General features: G+C 35.9%; 1 protein-coding gene, 1 long non-coding RNA gene and 1 pseudogene across 2 annotated transcripts; 1 reads left to right on the forward strand and 2 right to left on the reverse strand.

The window, feature by feature from the left end:
• The first annotated feature begins 1310 nt into the window (after window positions 1–1310).
• LOC130234663 (TLR adapter interacting with SLC15A4 on the lysosome-like) lies at window positions 1311–2081 on the forward strand (annotated as a pseudogene).
• A 3418-nt stretch (window positions 2082–5499) lies between these two features.
• LOC130234499 (uncharacterized) lies at window positions 5500–5875 on the reverse strand. The gene is made up of 3 exons (XR_008838324.1): window positions 5786–5875; window positions 5673–5695; window positions 5500–5588 (listed from the first exon to the last, which is right to left on the reverse strand). It is a non-coding gene; the product is annotated as an uncharacterized LOC130234499 (long non-coding RNA).
• A 13522-nt stretch (window positions 5876–19397) lies between these two features.
• Window positions 19398–22262, reverse strand: LOC130235183 (uncharacterized protein C13orf42-like). The gene is made up of 4 exons (XM_056465641.1): window positions 21470–22262; window positions 21352–21366; window positions 20486–20630; window positions 19398–20293 (listed from the first exon to the last, which is right to left on the reverse strand). Exons 1-4 carry the CDS (start codon window positions 21881–21883, stop codon window positions 20043–20045), a joined length of 825 nt encoding a protein of 274 aa, XP_056321616.1. The 5' UTR covers window positions 21884–22262; the 3' UTR covers window positions 19398–20042.
• Between the last annotated feature and the right edge of the window lie 2101 nt (window positions 22263–24363).

Here is a 24363-nt window from a genome sequence, read left to right on the forward strand (position 1 = left end):
AACCAGTCGGCCGGGTCCACTAAGTGCGACTCTATAAAATATATAGTGAATATTTAGCAACAATTACCAAAAAATAAAAAGATAATACACAAACTTGAATTGCGGCAATTAAATAATTATTTTAATTAATTTAAGGTTTAAATATTTCATTAACTGAAACTCATTTTTGTGAGTGTTAATAAATGCTATATATCAATTTAAAACTTTTGAACTTAAATAAGCTAACTACTGCTTTAGTGAATAGATTAAAATCAATCATGTATAGTGGATTAAAATAGACAGAGAACCACTGATTTAGTTAACATGCACAGACTGTGCTCTAAAACAGTGGCTCTTGCCCTTCCTGACTCCAGTGTCAATTAATTCAGGGTTCTTGATCTTTTTTTACCGCACTATATCCATCAAACAGTGGTTCTAGATCAGGGGTGCCCAAACTCTGTCCTGGAGGGCCAGTGTCCTGCATAGTTTAGCTACAACTTTATTCAACACACCTGCCTGGAAGTTTCTAGTGTACCTAGAAGAGCTTTATTAGCTGGTTTAGTCACCCATTAGTGTTTAATTGGGGTTGGAACTAAAATATGGACCCAGGACTGGGTTTGGGCACCCCTCTTCTAGATCTTTTTGACTCCACTAAAACAATGGTTCTCTCAACATTTCTGACTCCAATGTCCATTAAAACCATTGTTCCTGCTTTGACTTTTCTGACTCCACCTTATCCACTAAAAAGTGCTTCTTAACTTTCTCCCTCCACTACTGATATTTTTCCTCATAAGAACTGGCATGGCCAATGTAATGGCCAATTGTGTCGAGATTTCTGGTCTTATTCGCTTCCTTTAAGCTGTAAAATAAGCTCGTTATGCTGCATGATGTTGCACACCGCTGTGTTTTATATATTATTTTATTTAAAAACATATGTCATACACACTGGTTTGTAGAAGTGGTTTGATTTACCAGTCCCTTCTGAATTTTTGTATTTCAAAGCAAAACAAAAGAATTGAGGAAATAATCCCATAAGAAGCCATTTTGAGAAAGGCCATCACAAAAACGTAATTTCAGGCCACAATATATTTAAAAAAGTGCCCCTGCAAAATCCTGGAGGGACTGACTTACTGATTTATTTATTCCTAATCATTCAGCCATATGCAAATGCATCATGAAGTCCTGAAACATTGACAGAAAGAGAGCTTAATTCTCCTTTGAAAAATAAGGTGATGCCCACTAAGTCAGTAAGTGCATATAGTGGAGTCAAAAAGACTGGAGAACCAATATTTTTTGCGACCTGATATAACTTCAGTGTCTGTGCACTCTAGATGCTGTGTGAAGGAAAGCTCTGGATCTGGCTTTTGAAGCTGAAGCCGAGTGTGTAAATCCTCCTTGCACCACAGTCACAGAGCCTTCCTCAACTTCACCAAATAATCCCCTCTCAGCACAAATCCCCGTCCCTCAGCTCCAGAGACCCATTCTAATATAACCCAGATGAAAACCCAGAGCTACCCTCACCCTTCCTCTATGCAGGACATGGTGTGGATATCCCCAGGCATGCGGACACCCCAGAAACGGAGGCATTTCTGGTGCCTTCGAGCTGCCACAGCATCTGCCAGCATTACAGCGATTTACACATGCAGGCGTCAGGTGCTGGCCACTCAGCCCCCATGCAGGTGACATACACGGCCACCACAGCCAGGAACCTCAGCCTGGACCCTTCTTGTCTGAAGACGTTCCCTCACCCTCCCTCTTACCTCCTCTGGTCCACGAGTACAGGAGCTCAAGGCGCTGGAAGGAAGAAAGCGGGCGCGAGCGTCCCTCTCTCCTGCAGTTTAGCCGGCCGCTTCTCCAACTCTCAGCTTAACGGCTATCTTGAGCAGAAGCTTCTGGAGCTGTCAGACAGTACCGCTGACTGAGGGACCAGCTGTTAGCAAGCTGTCATGGCCTCTGAGCTTCTGCAGACCAGCCTGGACCAAATGACCCTCCAGCTGAGCCGAGAGCAGAACATGGAGACAGCAAGGGCCAAAGACATGCTGCTCAGCTGCCTGCTCAGAGTCACCAGCACATACCAGTCCGCGAGATCAGCACCCCTCTAACTGCATCTCCACTGAGACTCAATGAGCTGGACAGATAAAGAAGACTGACTGTGAGACGTTGTGTTCTGCAAATTTTAAAAATAAGTGCTATTATTATTATTATTATAAACATGATATACAAAAATAAATCTAAAAATGAAAACCTTTGTGACTGAAATGTTTATTTTATTTATGGGCTGTTAATTAATCAGTGTTCCAACAGTCATTAGGTGTGCCCTAAATGATGAACTGTACACTAGGCAGGGCTGCACCATATTGGAAAATCTGACATTGCAATGTTTAGTTTTTCTCAGATTATATTGCGATATGATTGATCCAGATGGCTTGAAAAGCTCTGTTTGGAAAGTTTTCATTTACTTCGATTGTTTGGGATGATTCTGTAGGTGTGTGAATCATGGATCAAATATAATACACAAATTAGCACAGATATATATAGTATAGCAAAAATAAAAGTGTATTTTATGGTTTTCTGGGGGTCTAACATTACATAAATTGAATGAAATGAAAAAATAACACTGCATAGAATATAATTCAATAAACTGAATCGCTATTAAAACAAATTGTACAATTTATTGCGCTGATTGTTTTAAACTTTTTTGAAATGTTCAGTCATGGACCTTAAAAACACATAAAAATGATTAACATTCATTCCGTTATGGTTAAACCCTGCAGTGACCACAAGCTAATGTGTTCTGATGTCTGAATATTGTGCATATGCATGATGCTGAAATCATATATTGTGCAGCTCTATTGTACTGAAGTCCATAGTGTTTAACAATCTACACTAGGCATGGGCTGGTATAAATTTATGTACGGTATGATAACCTTGGATAAAAATATCACGGTATTGTGATTACTGCTCTCAAATAATTTTTTGTAAAGTGTCTGGGTTAAAAAAATAAAAATAAATCTTTCCCCCATTAAACAAAATACATTTTAGGAAACATTTATAATATTTTAGACATGTCAGGCTAAATAATTAAAATAAATCATTGACTTCTGCTCTCTCTATTACTTTCAAAAACAGATTTCTTTACAGCACATTTTAAAAAACACATTTAAAAAAACTTAAATGTACCTTAGGAACGATATAACAGAAAATTTTAGCGATTTTAAAACCTTGACTTTTCCAAACCTCGGTAAACCTTGAAACCAGTTATTGTCCCATGCCTATCCTACACTTGCTTGTTCCTTTAAATAAGTGCATCACATAGGGATTTCAAGTAGACTAAAGTATTTCCAGTGCAACTTCTAAGAATACTGCACAAGTACAGACATATAGACATAAAATTATTGAAATAAAATCTATTGAAATAAAATCAAATGAATGGAAATATTTCTAGTGAACATCAAATATTCTTTATCACCAAGACTGTATGATTGTGCTATAAATTTTAGCTAAGCTTTGGCCTCTTCTAAAATAGTGCATTCGACTCCAGCTGATGCATTGAAACAACACTCACTCTAGAAGTTCTTGCCCAAGCTTTGCTTCAAAACGAACCATCTTTTTCCTTTTTGAGGTTTCTCTTAACACACTTTTGGTATGCCTTTTAGAAGTGTATTTAATTTTTCCATTATTTTAGAAGTTTAAAGTGATTTGAAATAGTTAATAATACTGAAAAACTTTCTATTGTCACGAACTACACACATGTGATTTTAAATTAATTATTTGCATTTCCTGACTGCATCAGAGACATAAACATAACATCATTTACACTTAAATGTGTGTATTACTTTTAAAAATCTCAGCATTAAGGTCACAACATCTGTCTATCAGTTAACAATTAGAAGAGTCAGTGTTAAATGAAAACATTTAATATGTTGATGTTATAAACAATCCACTTTTTTTTTTAAATAGTTGTAAAATGCTTAATCCTAATAGAATCCATTTAACTGATCTCCGGGTGTGGTAGGAGCACTTTTAGCTTAGCATAGAGGATTGAATCAAACAGTCATTTCAGGCCACATTTATATTTTAAAAGGTGTCCCTGCAAAATCCTGGAGGGACTGACTTAATGATTTATTTATTCCTAATCATTCAGCCATATGCAAATTAATCAGAAGTCACAGAAAAGAGCTTACTTCCCCTTTGAAAAATAAGGTGATTGCTCACTAAGTCAGTAAGTGCATATACTGGAGTCAAAAAAACTGAGAACAAATTACCAAAAAGTTCTGATCAATTTCCTATTTAAAGCTTGACCCTTTTACAGTTACATCATGTACTAAGACCGACCAACGGAAAAAGAAAATTAGCTATTTTCTAGGCTGATATGGCTAGGTACTATACTATACTATTACAAGTATTACTAGTATTGCTCCATGACTGCAGCAGGTGCAATGATATTGTGCAGTGCGACTGGCACACGTTCCCCGTGCAAGCAGGTAGTCACGTTGGAAGTTACCCAGCTGAGGACTATCAGGCACTTCATAATATAATTGCGCCTGCCTCAGTCATGATACAAAAGTAAAGATCCTTGATTACTATATGATGAGAATATAGTTTTTCACCTACAGGAACAGTCATCAACCTACAGTTTTGACTAAAAATAACACCATATCTGCCACTACAGAACAGTTTTGATTTTTGAGCGAGATGCTAATGGTTTAATCCGATTCAATAGTCTATGCTAAGCTAAAAGTGCTCCACCAGACCTGGAGATTGACTGAATGGATTCAGAAGTGATAAAACTGCTAACCGTTTAACTCTAGGAGAGTTGGAAAATAAGTCTCTATTTTCTAACAAAGTGGAGTGTTCCTTTAAGATGAATAAAACAGTCCTACAGTAAAAGATTTTTTACTGCAGAATTTACTACCTGATCTGTAGAGGAGAAATGTTACAACCTGTACCAAAAAAATGGAAATAATCTCTCAGTAAATGTGTGCGTAAACGAGTGTATGAGTGTGTCAGTAAGCGGGTCAGAGAACAACAGTTCTCCACTGCTGCAGTCCAGCTGAACTCTGATCCTCTGCAGTTTCTTTCTCACAGGGAGGAGAGTTGGTGATTGTGGAGGTTCATGTGCTTTATATTCACCACAGAAATGGCCCACCAGCCAGATTCCAGTCCTTGAGAATATTTATTCCCCTTTCAGCAGATTGAGCCATGACTCCGAGTAACCAGCCGGTACTGTCTACATTCCAGCAGTGAGATCCCGAGTCGAAACCTACTAAACTCAGAACACACGCAAACATGTCAAATCTCTCTGGATTATCAGGAAGAGTCTGTTCCTCATCGCAGTATCTTACACTGGTCAGATCATCAACACCAGGAGATTACAGTGAGCAGTGTTGGGGTCAAAGGTCACAGGAGCTTAAGAGAGAGAGAGAGACACAAACATGAAACAAGTTGAATGACTCTTATGATGGAGCTCAACGTGTTGCTGGATTTCTGAACTCACTGTATTGAGCAGTTTTTGTAACACTGTGAAGTTCAGGTTGCTCAGGTGTTTTGGCACATTGATCAGAACTTCAGAAAAGTCCTCTAGATCCAATGGCCTGCACTGGGAAACTCTTTAAAAAAAAAAACATTCAAAAGTTTGTGTTACTGTGAGAGGTTTGAATTCAGATGAAAACAACAACATAAACAATACTAACCTATTCATCATAGCGTCATAGTTCTACAAAAAGAAAAGAATTGTCGGTATGTAGCACACTAAAAATGACATGTATTTGCAGTATAATGATGATAATGCTGTAACGCTTCATACTTGAAGGAAAAGGGCATCTTCTGCCTTCATCTCCTCCTCTATTGCTGCAATTGTGGCAGAAAGAGAGGAAATATCAATGTTTATCTTCTCAATCTTCTTCCATAATCTTACTCTTTTGCGCTTCTTCTCTCCTTTGCAGGCTGTCCTGGCTCTCTTCTATATAAACTTTGACGAAACTTCAAAACCTCATCCTTGATCCGTTGCTCTGTGTAATGGGTCTGGAACTGAAACCACTGTCATTTCAGACTAGTGTATGTCTATGCTCTAGAAGTGTATGAACACAAAGACACATTTTACAAACTAAGAGTGCTTAACAGGGATAGTTCAACCAAACACAAAACCGAAACATCTGTCATCATTTACTTGCCCTTTACTTTCAAACCTGTCTGCCTGCCTTCTGTTGACCACTAAAGAATATATTTTAAAGAAAGCTGAAAACCTGCATATATGTTTTTCCAGCTAGGATGTGATGGTTACAGGTTTTCACTTTCTTTAAAATATATTATTTGGTGTTCAACAGAATAAAGAAATTTACAGGTTTAGAACCACTTAAGGGAGAGCAAATATGGAGTAACTTTTCAATTAATTTTAGTTGAAATCCCTTTAATGCAACAACTTACCTTAATATATTCTGCAATTTGAAGTGAAGTCTTTGAATGTCTTGAAATATTCTCAACTTCTGTTGTAATGGTTTCAATGCATTTTTCAGTTCTCCTGAAAGAAATCAATGGGACAGGTTAATATAGGAATACCTGTTTCCAGATCCTGTACACCCTAAAAGCTAAACCACTACATTTGCTTCAATTAACCTGTTCAAAACAGAGATTCAGCAATATTTGTTGTCATATTTTCATCACATGGTCACTTGACATTCTAACGCGGCATATTACATACTATAGGTTAAATTAGCCAATAAACAACTGGCCTTTCTCTCAACATTCAGATATTGTTAAGGATGCCATTTGTAATTATAAATTACAATAAATTTTTGTCATTCAGCTATTAACCTACCCGTTTAATCCCAATGGTCACATTTAGGCATGGATTTTTAAAGTAGATTAAAAATCCGAATTGTGAGAATATTTGAAAACATTATTCCATCATGACATAAAGCAAATTAACTTGATATTCAGAGTTTGTGAATTATGTTCAAATGTTGCATATCCACCTTTTCCCTCCTTGTGATGGTTTATTTCTCCAGCTGGGATGTCCTGGAGCCCCTCCTCCACCTCCAGCATGTCCTTGCTCAGCAGACCTTGGTTGACCTGAATACCTCAGACTTATGGCAGAACAGGGGACCCTGGTTCTGAATCAGCAACACTCGAATGCACACGTAAAGACTGTGTCAGTGCATGTCTTGCTTAGTTATTTTAATGAGTGACAAGAGTGCTAAAAGACCCATTTTCCCACAATATGAGAGATGAAGTGAGAGTTGAAGACAGAGGGAATCATTAAATGTTAAGATGGGACACATTCTGACCAAGAACAGACAGATTGACAACATTATACGATACTGAAAATAAACAAAACGAAAACTGAATCGGTGTATTGTTTACATCAGAGTCTCAACAGTTCACAACCATGTAGTTTGTAAGGCGAACTAATTTATTGAACGTATGTAAAAAGAATCAGTTTTTTTATCAGCATTTGGGCTACATGTAGGCTACTTTATCTTACTTTTTCTTGTCTCTTGTATATTTCCTGTCGGCTGTTTGACATTCGTGTACACTGTCGTATAAATAAAGCGTTTGGTGACCAAGACGAGGTAAGAATCATTATGTACTTGAACAATATTTATAAGTTTAATTTAGTGATGAGCTAAGAATTAGCCTAATAAGCAGGGCTATATAAGGTGAAAGTCAAAACTATTCTGTCCGAGGGCGTCTTTTCGTGCATTTCCAAGATACTGGCGCCATCTTGGGGTGACTAACCGGAACATCAATTTCCTGTAATATTTAGTTTCAGATGCGAGTTTTTTCAGATTTGTGTTATTTTCAGATCTAAATAAATAACATCTGTGTTTTAGATTATATGGCCTATATATCCGTTATGTTGTATTAATTCATAACTGAATTGAATGTTTAAAAATGTCAAAGGGAACTAAAATGTTGAGACAGTTCCTTGTTTATCTGTAATTCTTTCATTTTGTCACCAGAAATAAAGTGGAATTTTGGCAGTTTTAACCTCATCAATCACAGGTTTAAAGTTAATCTTTAACTGAAATCTAAACCTGAGTTGAAAGTGATGGAACAACAAGATTATACCCTAGTTAATCTGGGTTTATTGTGAAATTAAGTCCAGGATCAAACTCGTGGTGTAATAATAATTATTAGATAAACTTTTATTTAATCTGGATTTTAGATTAATCCAATGATGCACCACTGGGACAACCTGACAAGATCCTGGAGCTGCTTAGGTAGGAGGTGCTGGAACTAAAGCAGACACATTGAGACTTGTCTCTGAGATTTCTGATACATCCTTTCTATTATTGTGTGTATCCCTCTCAGTGCACATGTAGGCTGCGTGTGTACTAATAATACACACCTTTCACAGTTATTTAAGCTGTATAATAAATACATTATGTAATATTTACAGTATATCACAACAATAGAAAACAGCTTTACATCTCAGTTTTTATATGTGGGCTGAAGTTTTATCATGAAGCAATATTTGTAGCTGGTGGTGTTTCACAAACTACATGATGGTACAATTCCCTCAGACAACAAAAAAAGGCCTAAAAACCACACTATAAAAGAAAATATGAACAATTATTCGTCATATAAATAAATGCATGGAGAAGTCCACAGACTTATTTATACAAATGGATAACAGCAGCCTAATGAACCTGTTGTTTGTTTTTATCATAATAGGCCTGTCAATGCAATAGAATTAGGGTACTCACCGGTCATGTCTGGATAGCTTTTATAACTTTACTAATCTATAAATCATGCTATAAATAGCTATATGTAGAAATTTCATCTATGCACTGAAGTCTATACAGTGTTATTTCACATTAGATCATGTAGTTCGTTTTCTGTACTGAAATATTGTCCTCTAAGCTGAACACCTCATATCTTAATGGTTTATTTGTAACAATAACAACACATTTAACAATAATATTTTAACATTTAAAAAAGAAGAATGGGTTGAATTAAACGGAAGAAACAGGAGCTGCCTGAAAAATTCTAAATGTGCTTCTAGTTTAATGTCCCGCTATGTCTTTAAGGGATTCTGGAAGACCGTACCATTTGGAGAGAAGGGTGAACAAGGTGCACATGTTATTTCTTTTGAAGTGCTATTTCTCCATTCCCATTCTTAAAAACCTAAAGTCTGATTTATTCGTATTATACTATTAAGAAATGGATATTATTGTACAGCCCTACCTAAACAAATAGTAGAATAAAACTTAACGTCGAGTCCATACCCCTGCTTGAACGTAACTCAAGATTTGCCGCCATTTTTTCTGAAGGCACAACATCCGCTCGTCGCTTTTGTACACAGCAGACAACTAGTTGTTACAGTTTATCTTTTAAAACTAATTCTTTGAAATGATTTCTAAAAGAAACGGTCTGCGCACACCGACAGCTGGGTTGTCATTGCTCCAGGTATTTTACATTTGCTACGTTTACTCTGTGTTGCTGTTGCATGTACACACATGTCCCTACATGCATTGTTTACAAAACTTATATACCCTCTTAAGGCCCAAGGTGTTTTTTCACATGCATTTTATTTCTCTTTGCTATTTGGGCTTATTGGAAACTAATCAGAATAAAAATCTTAGTATCATCTTTTGATATGATTACTTTTAGAGAAAAACGATGTCTATATATGTGGACTCGTGGTCCGAATTACATAAATCACTTTTTCCTGATTTTTTAAAAACTTTTTTTTCTCCCATTTTGGACAGTTAAAATAGGGGTGGGACATTTCAGATGCTGCAAAACAGTTGCAAACACCGTCTGTAACAAAATATTAAACATTCAAAGTATTTTAATAGTTCAATTCAATTCAATTCACCTTTATTTGTATAGCGCTTATACAATGTAGATTGTGTCAAAGCAGCTTCACATAAAAGGTCATAGTAAATAGGAACAGTGTAGTTCAGTTTGTAGTGTTTAAGTTCAGTTCAGTTTAGCTCAGTTCAGTGTGGTTTAATAATCACTACTGAGAGTCCAAATATTGAAGAGCAAATCCAACGATGCGCAGCTCTACAGATCCTGAACCATGCAAGCCAGTGGCGACAGCGGAGAGGGAAAAAAAACTTCACTAAAGGCGGAAGTGAAGAAAAAAAAACCTTGAGAGAAACCAGGCTCAGTAGGGCACGACCATTTTAATTTCTCCGCTGGCCAAACGTCTTGTGCAGAGCTGCAGTCTCAGTGGCGGAGGCTGGAAGCTGGCCTCAGCGAAGACTCGTCTGTCTCTGGAGCGTCATAGGAACAGTCTCATGTTCTCCACTCTTCCATGACCATCGCAGTAGTTGTTCAGGATTCGGCCAGGTCCAGGATATGGAAACCTTGGGATCATCTCGTCGTTGGTCTTGGATCGAATCAGTGACTCTGCATAGTCTGAGGGCCTCGGGAAGAGTATCCCCAGGTGGAAATGGAGAATAAAGAAAATAATTAGCGTAGCTGATGTTCACAGTGTATATCAGCAAGATGCATAACCTGTGTGGAAGCCCCCTAAGTGGTGCACTAAGTGTATGCTTTACTAGGCACTTAAGATCCAAAATGTGCTGTCCACGTATGTGGACACTCAAGCCCTAAGAGGATACTGACTTTATACAGTCTTCACCTCATGTCTTATTACACCGAGGACTCATTGTGAAAATGTATTTACCTTAATGCTATTGAACTGCTAGTTCAATAACATTAAATACGTTAAAAGTTTTAAAATAAGCTTCTCCTGCTCACCAAAGCTGCATTTATTTAATCAAAAATACAGTACAAATTGTAAAATGTTATTGCACTATAAAATAACTGCTCAAAAGTAGTTTAGAATTTAAATTAATAATTTATTCCTGTGATTTTTTAAGATGAATTTTCAGCTTCTTTACTCAGTCTTCAGATCCTTCAGAAATCACTCTAATATAATTATTATTAGTAGTGAATATGTATAACGTTATTACGCTACCATTTACTCCCTTTACATTTTTGGAATTTATCTCATAAGATATTTTGAAAATGTGTTTTCTCAAACAATTTCTGCGTCCCCATTGACCATTATAGTATTTTTTAATATACTATGCAACTGCAACCTTTTGTTTTGGCCACATTCTTCAAATAGGTTTTGTGTTCAGAATTAGATTTTGCGATTAAAAAAGGACAACAAAACTGTCCTTTTTTGAGTGAACAATCCATTTAGGATACCCACATCAACATGAAGTTCATTCAATTAGCTTACCCAATTCACCTTTAGCGCATGTCTTTGGACTGTGGGGCAAACCAAAGCACTCAGTGGAAATCCATGCCAACACAGGGAGAACATGCAAACTTCACACAGAAATGTCAACTGACCCAGCTGGGGCTTGAACCAGCGGCCTTCTTGCTGTGAGGCGATTGTACTACCCACTGCGCCACTGTGACGCCATCTACATGAAGTTTTATTATGAATTTTAATAATCCACTTTTATTTTTCTTCTGTGACTTCCTTCTTTTTCAGATCAGCACTAGACACTGGCAGGTCTATCGACAGTGATCCTTCCTTCATTAAACTAAAGAATCCTTCTACAGGTGGCCTTTTGACTCAATATACTCATTTACTGCAACTGATGGTTTAGAGGTGATGTGGATCAGCTACATAAACCTCACCTAACTGACAGTTCTGTCATTGTTTGAGTTCAGGAAGTTCTTCGCTGTACCTGTTTGGCTGTGGCGATTTGAGTGTTTATGAAGTAAAAGCCTTTCTGAAGCCTTCCGGTCTTGGTTTATTGGACAGACGGTGCAAAGAGGTAAGCTCCCACTACAGAGAGTGAACTGTCCATTAATAGGATAGTTCACCCAAATATAAACATTCTGTCATCATTTATTCACAATCTATTTCAAATCTGTTTCAGTTTCTGCTTGGGCTGCACGATATTGGAAAATTTTAACATTGCAATTTTTTTATTCTGCGATATGAATACATTTTCATAAGATGACTGTAATAAATGTTAAGAAAGTATATATAATTTTAGATCGATTGGGATGATTCTGTAGGAGAGTACATGAAATATAATAAACAATCTACAAGCATAAATAAATTCAATAAAGAAAATGAAAACAAATTAACTAAAAGGTGTTTTATTCTTTTCTGAGGAGTCAAACTGTATTCAGGTATGAAGTAATTGAATAATCATGTATAAAATAATACTGCGTAGTCTTTGTTTTATAAACAATTCAATACAATTATTGTTAATGTCAAAGTTACAAATGGTAAAATGTTTTGATTTGACTTGATTTATTTAGTTTGAACAGAAAAATCATGCAGAAAACAATTATTTAAACAAAAATACATTTCAACATGGTCAGAATGGAGCGGGATGAAGTGCAAGCTTATTATTTTCCCCACCCCATTACCACACAAGTCATTCATCTATTACTTTAACTTACAGTATTTCTTCTTTTACTTATCTCTCCTTTTTACATGAGACATATGATCTTTAAATGAGACATATTATCCTTTTGGCATCTTTGACATGTATGTTTGATTTCATTTGTACATTTACAATACATAGTATTGCAAACAGTCATTAATTGAAAATTCATCATACTTTTCTCATTTTTATTCTTTTTCAATCACCTCTATTCGTCATTATATTCCTTTAAAATGTTGTATAAAAATATATTATTAAATTGATATATCCTGACATTGTTTGAGAATCTGTTCTAGACAGTTCCATAATTTCACACCACATACAGACATACACCATTTTTTAAGGTTGCTCTTGTTTTCATCCCTTTTTAAAATGTTGTTCTTCTCAGATTATATCCTCGTCTTTCTTCAAAAAACTTTCGTATGCATAAGTGTATCATTCACAGACAGCAGTCACGTATTTGCTCTGGGCAGGGAAAATTAAATAATACAAATATATTTTCATATCACAGCCTCTTGCTATTAGCTAATTGCAACGTTTCAAATCGCGATTCCGATTCAATTTGGATTAATCGCACAGCCCTACTTCACCATTCTTCTCATATATGCTTTTGTGTTCAGCAGCAGACAAATCATGTAAATGTTTGTAACCCAATGAGCTAATGCTGAATAAATGTAATTTCCGGGTGAACTTTTCTAAAGTTTCATTGTGTTGGTAAATTAAGTGAACTAACAGCTCTTTGTGTTCACAGATGGTAGACTACTGTACGTGACTCCCATGGATCCTTTGTTTCTGCTGTTGCCATATATTAGCAGTGTTGGCACAGAGGTAAGTTAATTCCTAAAATAAGTTATTCCAATTACACCTATTTTAAAAAAAAAAAAAGAAGTAATCCCTCACATTCACATGAGTTTCGGGAGTAATGCCAGCACTCTTCTCACAGGAGGAAAGTTCCAGCCGGTGAAGCAGATGGTTATGGATGAGGATTATCCCGGATGCACAAGACTTCTGCAATGCAAACAGGGCCTGGACCTCCCTTCCTCATGTGGCTGATGAGAAAGGTGTGCTTTTGAACCTGTAGGCAGATTTACATGACTTGTACTAAGCTAGTAAGACAGTTGTTAGCCCCAGTTTGCAAAATATCCATCCAATTGTCCACGTTGAAATACATATTGTAAGGTACCTGATGAAACAAACCTAAAACATGGTAGAAAAACATGTTTAGTGATTTAATAATCGATATCTTAAATTCATTAATTTTTTGTTTAATAGGTTATCTAAGAACATACAATACTTAACCAATCACATGATGAGATTTCTCTGCATGAAAGGCTTGCGACTGGCAGATTAGTATGCTTTTTCTCCTCAGTTAAGTAGGAAATTAAATTAAATGTGGAGGATGAAAACTGTGCCATGTTGATTGAAAGGGCAGTTTTTGCAATGATGAGAAGATTAAGCAAAAACAGAAGACACAGTTATGATTGATATATTACATTGATTGATATATTACATGCTTCTCTGCTACACACTCACCCACACTTCCCAACCCCCCCCAAAAAACTATAAAGCAAAACATAATGAAAGATTTTCAATGATTATTTGCTCCCCCGTGGTGTCCACACCAGTCACATGGTTAAACTGTGAACAAAGCAGAAAAATATACAACGCATTGTGACGTCTTAATATATAAAAATGTAATCCTCTTTTTCAGAGGTTGGTGGTCAAAGTATCACAGATATAACCAGGAGAAGACCTTGGAATGGCTTAAGAAAAGGTTTGTACAAATTTTTTTAGTACATGATTTTGGAAACCATTTTATAATGATCATTTGGGAATATTTGAATTGGATTTTGACTATTTATTTTCTTAGGTTCAGCGGACCGTGAATGCACTCAAAAGAGTAACATCTCTGTAGGTGGAGGAGTGAAGTCCAGCACATTTGTCAGAGTCAAACATGAAGATGCTTCTGAAGGTAAAATTGATAAATAAACGGGAGTGGATTGTGCTTTTATGCATATTTGCTATTGTAATCATATTCTATTACCCTTTTAGAGGAATACTTGCGTTATGGACCTGGTCTCATATCAGAGTACATCAGTGAAGACTTGAGCAAAGATCTCCTCAAGCATTCTGAGTATGTACACATACACGTTGTAGGGTGTGTTCACACTTACAGTTTAGTCCAGATCCAAAAGGATGTATTTAGCTCTGGTTTGTGTCCCATTTAACCCTTACCAAACGCAACATTCTCAATAGTAAACCCATTCAAAATACCAAAAGAGTAACTAAACAAGGCCTTTGTGATGTGTATTTTGCATCTAAACTTGCAGAACATTCAAGACAGTGCTGTGTAGATACACATGATGGTGTTTTTATTACTTGTTAACATGTACAATGTGAAAAGGAGTCAAAATTGTGTCAGGAATTTCTCCATTGCCACATTTAATGTAAGTATACTATGCAACTTGTGAATATGAGGATAAAGAAACCCCTGTATGATTGAGCTTTCTGTCCTTTTTTATGTTCACATCCTGTTACATTTAGTCAATATTCACAGTTTTTTGGACTGAAATAAACTTCACTAACCTAGCAATTGCATCCGTTTTTATTTAAACCGAACCTGCAGAGTATGAACACACCCTAAATACAGTCACATACGCAACATTCACACGTTTACTTTATTTTTACATTTATGTTGGTATAATTGTTTGTTTATCGTGTTACAAGGTTGCCAGAGATTTCCAGCCCGAAAGAAGCAGAGCCACCTTCTAAGGTGAATCTTTCTGCTTCAAATACCAGTTTTGTTTTACTGTATGCTTGCTAGTGCCACACTTCGTGGTGTTCTGTTCATTATGTCTCTGCCTCACTTCACTGATTGTATGCCTTGTTATTCATATTTGCTTTCTGATTTCTATTTCTCTTTAAACTCAGTCAGTTTTAGTCATTGTTTCAAGCAGCATCATAAATGGTCTTTTCTGACTGTTGTCTTGCATTCGTTAGAAACGGAAACTGTCAGATAAACCAATAGAGGCTGGAGAAGACTACACCAAGTTCAACAGTGCTGATTTTGCACGAAAAGTGAGTTAACATCAACACAGTGGGAATGGAATTAATGGTACAAGCTTGGAAAGAAACTGCTTGACAAAACTACTGCATAACCATTCTTTCCCTTTCTGAGTCTATTTCTACAACTCATTCAGCATTTATGTGTGCTTCATATTTTGTTTGTCGTAAATGCATGTTTTGCTTAATTTTAACTCCTTCCTGTGCTGGAGTTTTGTTAATTTTAATATCTGAAATATTGTTTGCGTGTTATCTCAGCCACAAAAGAAGATGACTGCGGCTCAGAAGAGTCTTGCTAAAGCAGACAAGACTGGCATGAAGAGTTTGGCATCGTTCTTCAGTCCCAAAGTCAAACAAGAGAAGAACTGAGTGAGTGTTTGTGGAGTGAGTGTCAAACATGTTTGCTAATAAATAATAAAGGCTTTCTGCTGTTTCTTTTCCATTTTTTGCTGCTCATCCTGCGCTGTGCAATTCTGTCCACATATGTTTTTAAATAAGGCTGTCTAATGCTGCAGTTTCTTAATAATTAAATTAATGATTGTAAAATATTGTAATTTTAAATCAACTGGTTTCTGTTTCAAAGCTAAATAGTTCAAATGTGTATTACTGTTATAAAAAAACTGAAGACTGCAGTGTCATATGATCTTTCAGAAATAATTCAACTATGCTGAGTTAGAAACTATTATTAGTTTAAAATATTTGTTTTAAATGCAAAAATGTTGTAACTAGGCATGGGACAATAACCGGTTTTTAACGTTTAACAACTGTTTGGAAAGGTCAAGATTTTTTAAAGCACAAATTCTGGTTTACTGTTCCTAAGGTGTATATGTACATGTATATGTTTTTATGAGTTGTAAGAAATCTGCGTTGTGTAAACTAATGAACCTAGCAAAAGTCATTGATTTATTTGAATTATTTATCCTGACATGTTTACTGCTCCAAAATATTATAAATGTGAATTGTAAATTGAAAAAAAATAGTATATTATATATATATTTGTTACAGCGACCTGGACAGATTGTTGTATAAAGATTTAGTTTATTATAGTTTTTAAAACATCATACCGCCATAAACTTAACCGGCCCATGCCTAGCTGTAACAACAAAAATGTATACTGTCAATTTTATATTAATTTACTGAACGTTTTCTCATTAAATAATTTCTTTTACATAGTTTGAAACAATAATGTGTGTAATATATTCTTCATTGGTAAATTTTGTGAGACAGTTTTACCTGGATGTGATATTTAATTTCCCTTAACCTGATTTAATATTATTTATTGGTAAGACTTATTGCACCTGTTTCTGTTACTGTGCTCATAAATATATTCTATAGGGGTAATACCCAATTCCTGCTTCCTTTTTTTTTTAGAAAAAGAAAGCAGCCCTTTTTAGCTCTGCATTGAAACACATGCGCCTAGTTCCTCTTTATAGATTTAATGCAAAAAAACACAAGTAGAAATACATCACTTGAACGATAGTTTACACTATTATGATAAATTTGCAGAAAGATTACGATCATCATAAACAGCCATAAAAATGGTTGTACAAACCTACCAATTAAGGCACTAGTATCAGTTTGAGGGTTGTCTTGGAAAAAAAACAGTTATTTCATCCCCAGAATTTACTGTATTACATCAAGTGCTTTGCATTTTAAATCGTCTCACCAATCATAACTACTAGGTGGTTAATAGCTAACTTCTTAGACCTTGTTTACACCTGGTGTTAAAGGAATTAAAAAAAAAAAAGAGACCCAAAAATAAAAATCACCTTACATTGACTCTCCCTCATGTGACTTTTAAATCTATTTGAGTTTCTTTCTTCGGTTGATTACAATAAATAAATAAGGTAGCTGACGCCATTTTACTAACATAGAATTTTTTCTTACCTTGGAAGTCGATGGGTCTCAGTAACTAGCATTCTTCAAAATATATTTGTGTTCAACAAAAGAAAGAAACTCATAAAGGTTTAAAAGTAACATGAGTTAGAGACAATGTAGGTGTAAGGTGTAATGTAAGGTGTTAGTCATTTTGGTTGAATGATCCCTTTAAGATGCATTTTCGTCAATCCAATAGCAAAGTGCTCTGTATCATTTTGAGCTTGTCCACTCTTCTAGAGGCAGCTGAAATGCATTTGAATGGATTGCTTTCAAAGTGTAGACGCTCATGAGGTTAAATGTTCAAACAGCCAATAAACACCTCTTTACCTATGGACCTTAAATATTACAGGACATATTGAAGTGCACAACTCCAGTGGGATTTAAACAGTCTGAAATCGTTTACTTAAAGTAGTATAAGGTATTAGATTCTGACAGTATAATAACCTTGGATAAAAATATCACAGTTTGATGGTATTGTGATTACCGCTCTAAAATATATTCTTTTAAAATGACTGGGTAAAAAGCAAAACTTTTCCCCCTTTGAACACAATATATTTTATTTTGAGAAACCTTCAATGTATTTTAGAGCAGTAAACATGTCAGGCTAAATAACTCAAATGAATCTTTGAGTTCTGCGGTTTTCATCAGTTTCTAAAACAGATTTCTTTACAATTTAAAATGCCATTTTTGGATATCTTTTCTGCTGGAGATACTGTTGTCCTAAAATAAATAAATTTATATATATATATATATATATATATATATATATATATATATATATATATATATATATACCATATGAACGGTATAGCAAAAAATATTGGTGGTTTTAAAAACCATGACTTTTCCAAATAACGGTATACTTTAAAAAAGGTTATCGTCCCATGCTTACTTAAAAGGCAAAAAAAATAAATAACAACAAAAAAAAAAGCTAAATTGAGTTTGTTTCGGTCAGAAATGTACGAGAACATCATGTTCTCTTACAATTCTGACTGCAACAAACTTAAGCTTTTGATGTAGTTTTACAGCTAACAACACAAAAACAAAGGTGTTGTTTTCCTCCTTTCATACTTTTATGTAAACTGTGCAAGCTTATTTTGAGATATTACACTGAATGTTCAGAAAAAAAAAAGAAATCGTTGAAGTGAACAAAGAGACATCAAAACTTCAGGTGTAAACAGGAATTAGTCTCCCTCACCCATCATAAATCAAAACACATCTTACCTTGTGTTCAGCATCATTCCTCCACGTTTCCCATGAATCATGGAATTTTTGAATGGGACATTTTTTTAGGTTCATTTTAAGCACATCCAAATGCAGCCACCGGACTGTACCTATTAATTAAGCCAAACATGCCAGAATAATAGAAATTTCAAGAGTTTTAGGTAAAAAAAAGATAAAATATTCATTGCTCTCGTAGTGGCAAAATTATGTTCATGCTAAAACCATTTTAGATGATATTATTAGCAGGGCTTGACATTAACTTTTTTGAAAACCAGCCACTGTGGCTAGTAGATTTCCAACATTACTAGCCACTCGCCATTTTCACTACCCACAATTTTGTTGTTGGGAAAATATATTTTAGATGCATAAATTTGACATTTGGCATGCTAAAAATTTCTAATTTTGTCCACATGCCTCGTTATTTAATTTTTTTTTCTTTTTCACATGACTTTTTAGGGCTCTAAACTAATTATTTCCTTGCCACAACTTTTAAATAAAACATACACTTTTTATCCAACAAAAAGTGTTCTTAAAAAAAAAACAATTGACATTTAAAAAAAAGGGTTCTTATTTATAAAAAACTATACACTGCAGTTTTTCCAAGTTAAAGGTCCCAGATCATCAGGTAACTTTAGATAAATGGAGAGTTAATCTTCTATTAAAGCAATGTTATTGTAAAGGAAGATAATTAAACCATAAATAAAAATTTAACTAAGCAAAAGAAACCAGGTGAAAACCATTCTGTGTGTGATAATGAAAGGATGATCACATGCACACAGTTAACGTTAAGCCCAGTAATAATCTGTTCAAAGAATGGTAAAAGCGAAAGTGGCAAATCCTGCTGCTTACAAAAAATCTGGAAGCAGCTCTGGCAACTTAAAAAATGTTTTCAACCAGCCAAAGTGACTAGTGGGGGTGTCTAACCTGCCACAACGGAAATCTACCCTGCATTTGGTGGGTGTTAATGTCAAGCCCTGATTATTAGTATACAAGCACAACAGCAGCCTTTTTTATGTTCAATAAATGTCATGTAAATTTAATTTTTTTTAGTCAGTCTAATCAGGGAATTAGATTTTTGACTTAAAGTGGGAACTCTGTTCATCTGTCTGATTATTTAAATAGGCTATCATGTCTGTGCTTATGATAACCCGAGTTTGATTCCTCCCCACTCCCTACGCCAGCTTTCCTGTCAAATATCTGTCCTATCTGCAAACGAGATGAAAATATAAACGTTTGTGTGGAATCAGTGCGCAGGATGATCGCTTCACATCCAGCAGAGTGGTTATGCTCTGGTAATGGCTTTAAGCATTTGCTATCGAGAGCTACTGAAAGAGAGATTGTGATCTGCTGTGGATAATTTATGAAGCTCAGGTTGTGAGTAAGCGCTGACAGTATTCTCAGAGCTCACATCCACCAGGGATTCATTCAGGCTATTCCTCAATATTTCTAGCAACTCCATCTTCTTGATCACATTGTGATTGTTTAATGTCTTCTAGGCACAAACAGTGTTTCTTTGAGCATCTAGTCTTTCTTCTTGAGCTTGGGTTTGAAGCGCAGCGTCTGAAAGGCACTTTCTACCACTTTGGGCAGGTGGATAGGGTTTCGTTGCAGGCATCTCCTGCTGCCTGTACTTCCCATGTCTCCTTTCCGCTGGGCTGCCTTCCCGTGACTGACATTCGAATTTTTGGGCTGCGACTCCATCATGGAGATTCGACGAGGGTCCCGAAGCACCCAGTTGGAGTGAAGATCATGCTCACTGGTACTGGTTGCCACTAAAGAAACATTCAGGATCAGACCGATAGACAAATCATGAATGGAACAAACAAAAATTTACACTTCTAGTTGACCAACATATCTCTGCTAAGGTGAAACATCCTGCAATCTTATGCTCTCTTTAGTGAACTCACCAGTATACTAGGACTTGAATGCAATAATAGTGAAGATGTAATAAGCTCTACAATCACCTATAAAGTCGACATCTGCATGGCCGTTGTCCACATGTGGTTTTCTGCTAGGCTCTGGGTCACAGCTTGCGATCACTTCATCAAAGAACTGGAGCGTGTCTTCTTCGTTTGGCATTGGTGGAGCAGAAGGTTCAGGCCGTGAAGGCTGAAATACAAAAGTTCATTCTACTTATTGCTAGTTTACTTAGTTTATTTTTGTTATTTCTATAACTAATGACGCTCCAAGAACTATTGTACATCCTTAAAATCAATAGTCTGTCCACACAATCCACTTTTTGGAGAAAGCAGCGCACAAAGTTCAGGGAATTTAAAATTAATATTTTCTCAAGCCTTTTGCACAGACACTTTTTTTTCTCAAAAAAAAAAAAAAAAAAAACCCTACTTTTTCTTAAAAGGACTTTTTTTACAGGATTGTAAATATATGCAAGAACAAAATGAATATATACATTACAATAATTCAATAATGTATACATTATATTATAATACGCCTGTTACAATGCATCCATACCTACATAACGTGTCTTATAGCAAGCGAAATTAAGTGTAAAAAGTTTATAAATCTAATATTGCCATGCATATGTACAATATTGTTTTGATGACATATATTTATTTATTTATTTATTTTGGAACCCAGTGCAGCTCCAAAAAACTAAACGTTAATCTTGGCTATTCTTCAAACCAGTTACACTTTATCAGCTTTCATTTATAATTTTGGACAAATTAAGTCGTCTTAGTATTATTTTATAAGTAGACAAATAAGAATCAGTAAATATCGGTCCATTTATACAAAACGACCCTGAATGACCACACAATATTTTACCCGTATTTTGACTTACCCCACAATTGTTATTTGAAACAAAGTAGACTTGAATATTTTGAGACTCTAAAATATTTTCCATGTAAGCTAAAACACTTGAACAAATACGATAAACAACTGTAAAAGTCTTATTTGATGAAGACACAAAATGCGTGTGGTGGTCTCACTTGTGGTGCGGTGCTCTGCGGTGGTCGCGGTGCTGCATTCTTCTTGCGGGACGCGGTTTCTTTACGCTCCCCGTCCTTGAGGTCATTGATGCTCTTGGTGTACTGACGCCTGAGCGCCACCAACTCCTGTAAGTACTCTAGACAGTCCTGGTTCTGGGAGTAGAGCCACACTCGGTCCTCTCGGCTCTGGTAATAGTAGAGGGCGGTGCTGGACTCCACACTCACGGCGCTCACGCTCCGCTTCAGCGTCGAGTCCCGCAGCGCGCGACTGCTCTCGCCGACCACAAGCATCGACGTGCTCCGGACCAGCTTCACGGTGCACGCGCTGTGATAGTCCTCATTGGACCTGAACCTGTCCCGAGAGCGAGGCGCAGGATGGTTCGGCCGAAAAACTGCGTTGATTTTCTTAAACATCACGCTGGGTGTCTGGGTGCTGCAGTTTAGTGGTTAAATACCTGGGATGAAAACCGAAGGGATCTTGGTTCAAAGCCCAAGAGGGTGCTAGCATTGTGCTCTTCAAATCGTGCCTTGCCAGCTTGTTTTATAATAAATCTATCCTATAAATACCTTGGCTTTTTCCTAAGACGATCGAATTGTATTTTTTTCCCATGTCCCTCTTCACTCTCCTCCCCGTGAAAACTTACTTCATATATTCTTTAGGAAACTGAGAGCCAAGATGGAGGATTCCTGTCCATGGTGCTGAACTCGTACTCGTTATTTTACATTTCACACAGTCGGATGGTTGTTTCTTATCCGTATGAAAGCAGTCATTGTAGGTTTGAAACGCGGCCATGGCAACTGGGCGCTTGCAACTCTACACTAACAAATTAATTATTGACCAAACTTAGACATATTAGGCTACACACGTGCTGGTCATCGCTGTTGCATAACAGGTTTGTATGCATGAAAATAGTTTTTTTTTAGAATGTTTATGTATACGCATCTTTTATGAATGATATGTGGATTACGGTTAAACTTGTGGTATATCTAAAAGTAGCCTACTTGTTTTCTTTTTCAACAAAACAGAAAGACTTGGGTTATTGAGCTAGAACATAAAAAGGGATTCAAGTTTTTGAACACTATGTTATCCTTTACATTAAACAGTTTTTAAAACCTATAGACTATTTTGAGAGATGTAAACAAAAGTCCCAACGTACTTCCTGCTTTACATTTTTAATTTCTGTAGCTTCCCAGAATCCAAAAAGAGCCACATAATGATAAATAATGTTATGATGGCTGTTTTAACATTGGATTGCCTCTTGTTATAGTTATGAAAGTTTGACAACAAGCAGGCAATGTTCACGGGCCAATGACATGACAACATTTAAATGGTCTATAGGCTACGTGTTAGTGTCTTATTTTTGCTTAGAAAGTAGTTTATTCTTCAGACCCACCACCTAAAATTAGAAAATGATAAATTAATAGAAAATAAAATGTTAAACTTAAGTAAGTTACTTAAAATAGAATAAGGAGCCGTATAACAGAGCACAAAGGGGTCTGCGGAAAGCAAAGTATATGTCTAAATAAAAAAACACTAAATAATCCTGTATTTGTGCAGAATAAACATATCCATACATAATTTGACAAAACTTTCAAACTAAGCTTTAAAAAAAGTAAAATTTAGCAAATAAATACAGTATTAGGAGTAAATTTCTTTTAAATATAATGCACCCAAGTAATTGTTTCTAAACATTATTTTAGACCTAATTATAATATTCAACATTTCTTCATTCATTCATTTTCTTTTCGGCTTAGCCCCTTTATTAATCTGGGGTTGGCAGAGCGGAATGAACCGCCAACTTAACCAGCATATGTTTTACGCAGCAGATGCCCTTCCAGCTGTAACCCAACACTGGGAAACATCCAAACACACTCATACACTACGGCCAATTTAGTTTTATTCAATTCACTTATAGCGCATGTCTTTGGACTGGTAGGGGAAACCAGAGCACCCGGAGGAAACCCACGCGAACACAGGGAAAACATGCAAACTCCACACAGAATTGCCAACTGACTCAGCCAGGGCTCGAACCAGCTACCTTCTTGCTGTGAGGCGATTGTGCTACCCACTGTGCCACAGTGCTGCCTTATTCAATATTTGTAATGATCTTAATGTTAAAAGACTCAAAAACATTATGTTAAGAAAAATGGGAAAAGGAAAGTAATCTCATTATTTCGACGGAAGAATGGTTGGACGTAAATTGACATCAAAATGTGCTAACTCACATATGTGGAGAGAATTTGGATGGAAATGTCTAATAAGCTTTTATCACACCAAATCAAAGAGCATACGGCACAGGAAAGGACACGAAGTGCTAGAGACAATGTGGGTCTCAGGATCTTAATCACTGGCACACTTTTTGGGAATGTCCAGTAATAAAACAATTTTGGGTAGAAGTACATGGAGTAATAGAAAACATACTTAATATTGCACTACCCTTTCAATTTATGGTTGTTTATTTTGGAAGCTCTGCTATCCAAATAAGTAAATCTGAAAAATACTTAATTGATATTTTAATAATCACAGCCAAAAAACCAATTACAAGACACTGGTTACTTCCTGAATCCCCAACAATCCAAGAATGGCTAGAAATAGTACATGATATTTATATGATGGAAAAGATTACATTTTCCCTTTGACTCCAAATTAAAGCATTTAGAAATTTCTGATCTAAGTGGACTGAATACATTAGATTGCTCCATCTAATATTCTGAGAAATATAAAAAACATTACTATCTAATTCCCATCCACAGAACATTTCTCATTGCACCATTGCACTCCCCTTCTTAAGATTAGGAATTTACAGTTGATAATAACTAAACTAAAGTTGAGTGAATAAATCAAGATTTGACCATCTCTGACCCATGTATATTTAGTTATAGATATTATTTAT

Source organism: Danio aesculapii, chromosome 9, assembly GCF_903798145.1.
Source record: "Danio aesculapii chromosome 9, fDanAes4.1, whole genome shotgun sequence".
NCBI classification, from domain to species: domain Eukaryota; kingdom Metazoa; phylum Chordata; class Actinopteri; order Cypriniformes; family Danionidae; genus Danio; species Danio aesculapii.

Bases quoted from the DNA above. Each gene is read 5' to 3' on its own strand.
- LOC130235183 (XM_056465641.1), bottom strand. From the start codon at position 21,883: ATGTTTAAGAAAATCAACGCAGTTTTTCGGCCGAACCATCCTGCGCCT. The intron at 20,294-20,485 runs GTGATTGTAGAG...ATGTTTCTTTAG, and splicing joins TGCAGATGTCGACTTTATAG to TGGCAACCAGTACCAGTGAG.